Source organism: Carlito syrichta, unplaced genomic scaffold (genome assembly GCF_000164805.1).
Source record: "Carlito syrichta isolate Samal-C Ts95f unplaced genomic scaffold, Tarsius_syrichta-2.0.1 Scaffold307683, whole genome shotgun sequence".
Taxonomy (NCBI): domain Eukaryota; kingdom Metazoa; phylum Chordata; class Mammalia; order Primates; family Tarsiidae; genus Carlito; species Carlito syrichta.
The window spans coordinates 650,393-660,314 of record NW_007251779.1 but is presented as its reverse complement, the minus strand read 5'-3'; the positions used below and the strand labels follow the sequence as shown (position 1 = coordinate 660,314).

Here is a 9,922-nt window from a genome sequence, read left to right as displayed (position 1 = left end):
CTCCCGGGGGCCGGGTATTCTAGCGCCGCGCCCCCCCCCCCCGCGGGTCGAGTTGCGGCTGTCCGCGAGGCTGGCAGCCGGACGCGGGCTCCCGGCAGGGCTCCCGAGCGGCAGGTGGCGGGCCCCGAGGAACGCGGCCTAGGCGCGCGAAGCCCCCGGCTCCAGCGTGGCGGCCACCTGGCGCCCCCTCACCTTTTCTTCCACGCAGTTGACAATGATGGACGGGTACTTGCGGCTGAGCCAGCGAAAGAACGCCGGGACTCCCATGGCGGCGGCACAGCTGGAGACGGCGGCTGGGCGGCGGACAATCGTAACCAAAGAAGCAGCAGCGGCAGCCGCGGGCACTAACACTTCCTCCCACGTGCGCGCCGGTGACCGGAAGTGACGCCACGGCGCCGTCGCGGGGGATGCTGGGAAAGAGGCTCTGCTGGGCAATGGAGCGGCGGAGCGGGACCCCGCTGGGCTGGCGATGAGAAGTGGAGGCCGGCGGCCGACCGGCAAATGAAGGCCTCCACTCGCTCTCTGGGGTCTCAGCCCCGGAGCGCGAAGCCGAGCGCGTCCGAGTCGCGGGGGCTCCCCGGACTCTCGGCCCCAGTCCGACTCCCCTGCACAGCATCCCCGCACCCAGCAGGCCCGGGAAGCGATTCCTCGCCGGTGCGATCACATCTTCTTTGGAAGAGATTACCTCGTTTTACTTTCTTTTGTCACCTATCTCAGTCTAAGCAGATTCTAAGTAGAGTGAAAGCATTTAGAGTCACGCGTGACTTCCATTTCCTGGTGTCTCCTGGTTTTATGTCACAGTACGTATCCGGGCTAGCAAAAGGGGCATTTTAAAGTGTTCAGTTACAAATAAAATGGTTTGCCTACAGAACTCGCTTGAAATCGTTACGGCATGGAATCTAGCCGGATTTAGTATCCAATACAACCGTCTTTATCCACTTACACACGTGTAAAAGATCATTTATACACCTATGAGTATAAAATAACTGCTAATATTCTCCGGCATTTACTGAGCGCTTACAACGTGCTAAGGCGTTGACTAAGGGATTGTCTCATTTAATTATCACTTGAGCCTTTGGAGGGTACTGTAATCATCTTCATGTAATGGATGGGAAAGCCAAGTTGTAGAGAGGTTAAGTCACCTTAACTTGTGTCTCAGTTCAAACAAAGATCATTTCAATCTTCTGTCCTTGTTCTAACATGATACTTTTATCCTTTGTTTTCTGATGGCCTTAAATGCATTTTTGCAGCATATAAAAGGAGCAGTCGAGAAGAGGAGGTATTTATGTCCATTTGCTCAAGCCTGGAAGTCTCTCTCTGTGGAATCCCTTCTTGGCTTGATAAATCACACTCAATCCTTAAAAGCTCACCTCAAGAGGCCACTAGGAAAGTATTTCTCCATGCTACCGGGAAGGCATGATGTATTGCCTCCTGCTCTGTGGCCTGAGGACACTGTTTAAACTACTGTTGTGGAAATTAGACAAGTAGCTATCCCATATTTTACTTAAGAACAGCCAAAACTATTTCACATTATTATGTCTATGTTAAAAATCCTCCTTTTAATGTGGAAACTGCCCATCCTTATCAAGAATTTGGTTCCTCTGGAAGGTGCTGTATTCTTACAGGAACACACATACCATAGACAGTTGGTATAGGGATAGGCAGCTGGCCAAGTTCAGCCCAGCATTTCTGACCTTTGAACCATAAGAAATGTAAGACTGCCCCTTCCAGGTGGATGAAAGCTGAAAGATAAGAATTGGGACTTGCTAGTATGCAATACAAGGTGTAAGTCCCTGGTTTCAGCTAAATCCCTTTATTCTGGCAGTTTGGTAAATCTGTCCTTTGATTCTGTCAGTCAAAAAAAAAATATTTTTGCCCTCAGCTGACTTGGCTAAATTCCTATCCCTTGCAAAAGAAAGAGTCCTATCAAAAACAGTGACAAAATTTGCCAAGTACACAACTAATTCATCTGATTGGTGAAACTGGTTTGCATAGAAGTAGTACAACAATTTGAGTTTTTGGCACTCAGAAAAGGGGAGGGTGAAGGTAGAGGAGAAAGGACTTGAAAAGTAACAGGAAAATGTGGACTAAGTTGTTACACCTTCTCCAGCCTGGTAAAGTCTGTCAGATTCAGGCTGGATATGGGCTTTTCTTGTAGAAATCAAAGAGAATTAGTCTCACATTCAGGTCACTATGACTGGAACATAGCAGAGTTCAAGAAACAGAAGAAGCAAGGAGAATTTATTAGTTTCAGAAATCTAGCAAGAATATTAAACCAGACCTTGGGCTTCTACAGACTTTGGGCTTCTAGAGCCCAGAGATTTTGAAACATTTTTGCCTACATCTCAGTGAGGCAGAGGAAAGCCCCCCAACTGATATCTGGATTACATTGATATAAGGAATAATATGAAAAATATACAACATGTAGAAACCAGAATGTCTATGAATGTTCATAAATTCATTGTAAGCCCCATTAACATTGTAATTATCATAGAAAAAAACTGACTTTTTTTGCCTATTCTTCGTCTCTGAATTATCAAGTGCTTCTACAAGAGCCTCAGATATTTGGTCAAACAATATTCTGAATGCAAGGCTGTTTTTAGATGAAATTGACATTTAATTGGTAGAATAAAGCAGATTGTCCTCCATAATGTGGGTAGGCCTCATCCAATCAGTTGAAGTCCAGGTTAGAATGAAAAACAGCCTCCTGAGCAAGACACACACACACACACACACACACACACACACACACACACACACACACACACACACACACACGATTCTCCAAGGAACCCTGCTGTGCATATTTACTATTTTATGTGAGATAAGCTTCCAATTTGCTTCTCATTCTATATCAATTTTTCTTGAATAGTTTTTTGCCCAGTTTTTTTAATGCAAATGAAACAAGCTTAGGACCTAGATTTTAATGTAGTTTGTTACTGAATAGATGGCTATCTAAATCAGAAAACAAGATTTATGAATTAAGACAATAAGGGTATTGGTGCAAAGGAACTGATGGAAACAAACGCTAAACTTGATCTACATATGTATAAACACTATTACATATGTATAAACACTATTAAATGACAACTATTACACTGTAAGGAAGTAGAGACAGGATGTGTTTTAGAAGATAATGATGCTAGAATATTTCTTACCTACATCGAAAAAAATGAAATAGATATCCTCCCTGAACCTTTTTTAAAAACTTCAATTTAATTATAGTTGCAAATATGAAATGCAAAAGTATAAAGCTTTTAGAAGCTAATGCAGGAACTATCTTCAGATGGGGGAGATATAAAAAGCAATAACCCTAAAGGGAAAGACTGATAAGATTGACTACACTGTAAGAACTCTGTTCTACAAAAACAAAAAGACAAACCACAAAGTTCTCAAAGATAGCTGCAATACAACTGGCAAAGGCCTAATACGTAAGTAACTTTTACAAATCAATTAGAACAAGACAGGAAGCCCAACAGAAAAAAATAGGCTAAAGATCTAAACAGGCCCTTCACCAAGAGGAAACCCAAATGGTTCATATATGTGAAAAAGTGCTCAATCTTCCAAAGAATCAGAGAATTGCACATTAAAGCCTTGAGCTACCCTGACACTCGGTCCTCTGAATCCTTAGTTTCCACATCCATGGATTCCAGAAACTGAGGATCAAAAATCTTTTTTTAAAAAAGGGGATGGTTGCATTTGCACTAAACATGTGCGGACTTTTTTCCGTGCCATTATTTCCTAAAACAATGCAGTATAACTATTTACATGGCATTTTCATTGTATTAAGTATAAGGAATTAGGAATGACCTAAAGTATGCGTGTAGCTTATATGTGTGTAGGTTATATGCAAATGCTACACCATATTTTAGCATTTGAAGGAGATCCAGGAACCAGTCCCCCAGGGATACTGGGGGACGACTGTGCATCCAACAGATTGGCAAAAATTAGAAAGATGGACTATATCAAGTAGGTGAAGGTATGAAGCCACAGGAACTGTCATCTACTGCTGTGGGAGTGTACATGGGTGGAAACTCTGAACAAGTTAGATGTGATGAACTAAAGAGACATGTTACTACCCAACCGTTTACAAGCTTGATGCATATACAGCTATTTATAGGGCCATTGTCCAGACTAGCCTAAAGCTGGAAACCACCTTAATGTCTTAACAGTAGGCAAAAAAACAACTTGTAATTCTAAAAGTAGAATATTCTGCAGCGATAAAAATCAGCGAACTGGAGCTGTATTGAATACATGGACCCCAGTTCACACATGTTCAGGTATGCAGGGTGTAAACATTTAACATAAACATTAAGACATTGTTCCCGCTGGATCTGTTTTGGGGGATGAGATTAACATTTAAATCCATGGGCTTTGAGTAGATTCTCCTCTGCTTCATCCAATCCATCAGAGGCCTTAATAGAACAAAGACGGACTTCCCTCAAGCAAAAATGCGCTCTGCCCGGCAGAAGCAACTCTTCTCTGGGTCTCCGACTGCTGGCGTCCTCAATCAGTGGACTCGCCAGGCCTCCACTGTTGTGAGCCAGTTTCTTAACGCTTTCTCTCTCACATCCTGTTGGTTCTGTTTCTTGGGAGAGCCCTTACTAATACATTGGCAAGATGCTTCACCTCTCTTAAGCTTCAGTTTCTTCATCTGTAAAATGAGGATTATAGATGTCATCGGATTTCTGAAGATGAAATCAAGTGAAGAATCAAGGATACAACACCCACAGCACAGCCCAAAACGTGCCAAGCACCAGGAAGCGTCAGCCATTATATGGTTAGCTGTTGTGTTCCACATTGTTTGCCTTGAAGAAGCCTCATAAGTTTATTAGCACATTCACTTTAAAGATTTTGGGCCAGCCGGGCTCAGTGGCTCAGCCTGTAATCCCGCGCCTTTGGGAGGCTGAGGTGAGTGGATTGCCTAAGCCCGCGGGTTCGAGACCCGCCTGGGCAGCGAGACCTCATCTCTACAATAAATCAAAAAATCAGTTGGGTGTGGTAGCGCATGCCTGTAATTCCGGCTACTTGCAAGGCTGAGGCGGAAGGATTGCCGGAGCCCGGGAGGCGAGGCTGCGGTGGCCGGAAGCGGCCACTGCACTCCAGTCTGGGCGACCGAGTGAGACTCCAACTAAAAAAAAAAAAAGATTTTGGGCAATTTAATATCTAGCAGACCCTCACTTCGCCAGTCCCATCAAGGATTAACTCTCTAATATCAAGTCTGTTTTCGTTCTGTCTCACTTGTATTTCCTGCTATTTTCCACCTTGCTGAGTTGGCACTCCCAGTCTCCACACCTTTTGCCAGTTCAAACTATTCATTCTCTCTTCTCCATGAAGTTTCTCCCAACACAAGAACCAAGCCGGCTCCTGCCCACTCCATCTTCCACATTACTCCCTGACTCCTACATTGTATTGTGCCATACATCATTTTCCATTTCATTTGTGAGCATTCCCCTTTCCTCTAATATAACAGGATTAGGGAGGCTTTGCTGCAGTAACAAGCAATGCCTGAGATCTCATTAGCTACGTATATGGTGTGGTGCTACTTTCTAGTGCCATCCTCCATGTGGTGACTTGGGAACCCTGTGACTCTGCCACCTCAACATAGGACCACTGCAGTCACCACCAAATGGGAAGACAGGGTAGGAGGTGTTTCTAAGAACCAGATTTGGTTATGGCTTATATTTTACTCATGTCTTTTTGGCCCAAGCTGTGTCACATGGCCCTAGACATTGTGAGATGGGGAAATACAGTCTTCCTGAGTGCTCAAAGATAGGAAACAGAAATAGGATTGTCTCTGCCACACCCAGTTGGCTGCAAATCAAACAACTAAATATCTAAGATCCACTGTCTCTTCTACTTATTTTGGGCACCATAAGCAAATAAGTTGTTGCCCTCAAAGAGCCTACCATCAGTAGCAAGGACAAAATATGAAATATTAATTTTTTAAAATTGAAGTCTCACTCTGTCACCCAGGCTAGAGTGCAATGGCACTATTATAGCTACCACAGCCTTGACTTCCTGGGCTCAGGCAATCCTTCCACCTCAGCCTCCTGAGTATCTGGGACTACAGGAGTGCGCCATCAGGCCCAGCTAATTTTTTAATTTATTGTAGAGATGAGGTCTTGCCATGTTTCCCAGGCTGGTCTCAAACTCCTGGGCCCAGGCAAACCGCTCTTCTCAGCCTCACAAAGTGCTGAGATTACAGGCGTGAGCCACTGTGCCCGACCTGAAATATTAATAATTAAGTCACAGTTTGACCAACAACAAAGTGTTCTGCCACAATGTGTGATTAAAATTCTAACTGAGTTGCACAGATAATAATTGCTACAGACCCTTAGAAAAGTAGAGATCTTGTCATCTAATGGGATCATTAAAAAATGATAGGAAAGAATTAGGATGACAACAAGTTTTGGAATATTGTTAAGATTTGGTTGGAAATAAGAATGTATGGAAGGAGAAACTGAGTTCCTGGGAGGCAGGGACGTGTATTTTTATTTATCTAATGATGGGCATCCAGTAAATTCTCAATAGAGACTTTTATTGAATTGAATTCTTAGTGCAGTAGTTGTTAAAGTACAGTCAAGTGACCCAAGAGTCTCAGGGACTCAGAGGGTTTGCAAGGTCAAAATTATTTTCATAATATTATCATGACATCATAATAATTTTCACTCTCATTCTTAAGTACATAGTGAAATTCCTCTGTGATGTGCAGTATCACAACAAATTGAGTCAGAAGCAGATGTGACAATCCAGTTGTCTTCTATTGAGTCAGACATTGAAAAGATTTCCAAAAATGTAAAATGATGCCAATCTTCTCACTAACTTTTTTTTGTTTGAGTAAATATAGTTACATTCACAAAAATGTTACTTGTGGTAATGTTATGGATTTCTTATAGTTATTTTAAGTGAACTGATAATTTGGCATTTTAAATTCTTTCTCTGGTTTTATTTCTAACTAGCAAATATCAATAGGAATAATCTACTTAAACAAAAGCTCCTTGGAAGTCCTCCATAATTTTTAAGAGTATAAAGGAGTCCTGAGACCCCCCCAAAATGAGAATCTCTGTCTTAGAACATAAAACTGAAAATGGAATCTACAAGTTTCTGCTCCTAGAACCCATCCAAAGCTAATTTTTCAAATGTCTAGGTCTTGATATATTCATATATTATCCCAAATGCTTCTTGTTTCCTAAAGCAATCTGCAATCATGATCACCAAGTATATAATTCACAGGTACAAATGAACATGACCTTGGTGAGAAACATACAAAATGTATTTATGTGCAGCCCTGTCTTCAGTTGGACTCTAGAATGTAGCTCAGAAATGTAAATAAAGGAAAGATGCATTTTCAAGGCCTCAGTAAGTGTACCTTGATAAATATAATCAGAAAGGTTCTTTAATTCTAAATTTTCTCAATCTATGTTCATGCATTGTCAACCAAAAACATAATGAGTAGTGTATGAGAAAGAGGTTCTGTGGTCAAATAACTGGGAATTCTGGGTTAAACTGAGCTAGCAGACAGCATTCTGTGATCATTTTAGAGCTTTCTTGATGGTCCCATCTCTAAATTTCTCTAACCATGAAAATCTTTTTTTTTTTTTTTTTTTTTGCAAAGCATCTAATGGGCCCTGCATTCCTCAGATACTTTGAGAAATGGTGTAGTAGATGTGAACTGACAAGTTTAGCAACTTTTGGCTGCTGTGTACCTAGGGTTCAGAAATAGGATGTGATGAAAACTGCGAATATAAATCCATACTTGCTATCACGCGGATTTAGATGACAAATCCCATGCTCTAAAACATAACCCCAAGCGATCAAAGCCTGCTGGAACATGATTTGTTTCTAAAGCAGCTACAAGACATCACAGATTCCATGCTGTAAAAGGATCCTTCTACATTTCATTCCCTAATATGACATTTGAGAAAACTCTGGCAGATTTCTGTTTAAGGCCACGGATTGTATTGTCCCTTAAAGGAAAAGACAGGGAGTTGACAGAAGCCATATGTTTCAAAGAGTTGGACAGTAATAATTCCCTGTGGAGGCATAAATGGAAGAAGCTGGATGGAAAAGACCTCGTTTAAAGGATAATAAAGTGTAAAGCACTCTGAGAAGTGTTGAAGGTAAGACCTCAACCCTACAAGCTGATAAGCAGGCCCAGACTTTTATTTATAGTGACATGAGTGACATTTATCTGCCTTTCACTAGAACATGTAATCCACTTGTCAAGGTGTGTCTTAAACGGAGACCTGATTTCTGGTCAGAGTTGGCAGGCTTCGAATACAAATGTGACTGCCCTGGCTGAAATTCTTGATTGGAAAAAAAAAAATCACGGAGATATGAAATCGTCGAGTAACTATATCAACTCAATTTTTCAGGCTTTGTGATAGAAATTGTGGTTTGTTTTAAAGCAGGAGTGAAATTAATTACCCAGGGGTTCACCAACCTCAATATCTCTCTACTAGTCCCTAAGTACAATCATAATATAATTGTAGATATCTCTTTCTCATTTCAAATTGTTAACCCAGTCCAGTTTCAGGAACCGAAAATCAAGATGAGTCACAACAACTACAAAAACTGCCTGTACTACTGTAGTTAAGGAACCGCGTAGAGTTGTAGGGTATGGTACTCTCTTAAGGAACTTGTGTTCTAGATGATGAGGTAAGGCATAAACACATTTAAAATTAATTATTGATAAGTGATTTGAACAGCAGTTCAAGGGGGAAACGGCCATCGCTATCTACAAGTAAATTGAACACACAAAACTTCCTATAAGAGTACAATGGAGGAAAAGAGGAAAATAGTGCTGTGGGTAGAAACTCAAGCAAGAATTTACAAAGGACGTGGAATTTGAAACCAGTCTTGATGGAAGAGTGAGCTCAAGAGAACATTCACTAAAATGATGTATCATCCATGAATTCCAGTCCATGAGAGTCCCATGCCCCATCTCTCTCTTTTTCTGTCTCTTTCTCTCTGTGTCTCTCTCTTTCTCTCTCTCTGTCTCCTTCTCCTTTTCTCATCCATAAGCTTCTTTGACACTTTAATTCATCCTGCCATCCATTATTTTTAAGTGCAGGGCCTTGTGTCATAGATCTGCATGTCAGCTTCACACTAGAACATAAACACCTTAGGAAAGTCCCTTCTGACTCCCCCTCTTTGCCTTATGTCCAAATATGGTTCTCTTCTTTTAACCAGCCAACTTTATAGTGGTATTCAATGTTAAGTGTATGGTTCATTGAGTTTTGACAAACGTATATAATTGGGCAATCACCACTACAATCAGGACACAGAACAATCTCATCAACCCAAATCTTCATGGTGGAAACTCCCTCCCCACTTCCTAGCTTCAGCCACCATTCATCTGATTTTTGTCCCTACATATTGGTATTTTTAGAGTTTCATACAGATGAAATCATACTACGTATAGTCTTTTTTGTCTGACTTGTGTGTTTTTGAGCTTCATTCATGCTGTGTGAATCAGTACTTTTTTTTAAAAGTTGCTGTGTGGTATTTCTTTGTATAGATGTACCACAATTTGTTCACCTGTTGCTGTTTATGTGGACTGTTGGGTTTTTTGGAATAAAGCTGCTAAGAACATTCATTAATAAGTCTTTCTGTGGAAAGACATTTTTATCTCTTTGGAGCAAACACTTGGGAGTAAGGGTTGTGTGGTAGGTGTAGGTTTCACTTTGTAAGAAACTATCAGAGTATTTCCCTTAGTATGTTTTACCATTCTACCTAAATATGTGCTTGATGATGACGGAGGTGGCCTGCATAAGCATTACTGCCATCGTCAAACCCCATGGAAGCCTCTCTGATGTCTATTGAATGAAATTCACACTCAAGCCCAGCATCCTTGGCTCTATATCATCCACCCTTACCTCACTTCCAGATCAGTGACATAAGTGACATTTATCTGCTG

General features: G+C 41.5%; 1 protein-coding gene across 2 annotated transcripts in view; it reads right to left on the bottom strand.

The window, feature by feature from the left end:
- The window catches only part of XRN2 (5'-3' exoribonuclease 2), a 79,062-nt gene extending 78,685 nt beyond the window's left edge, over nt 1-377 (bottom strand). The window contains exon 1 of one of the 2 annotated variants that reach the window (XM_008064546.1): nt 193-377. In XM_008064546.1, coding sequence (XP_008062737.1) covers nt 193-267 — 75 coding nt within the window. In that variant the 5' untranslated portion in view covers nt 268-377. The remainder of the gene's footprint in view (nt 1-192) is intronic. The other variant, XM_021715792.1, reaches the window with a different exon arrangement.
- Nucleotides 378-9,922: the final 9,545 nt, after the last annotated feature.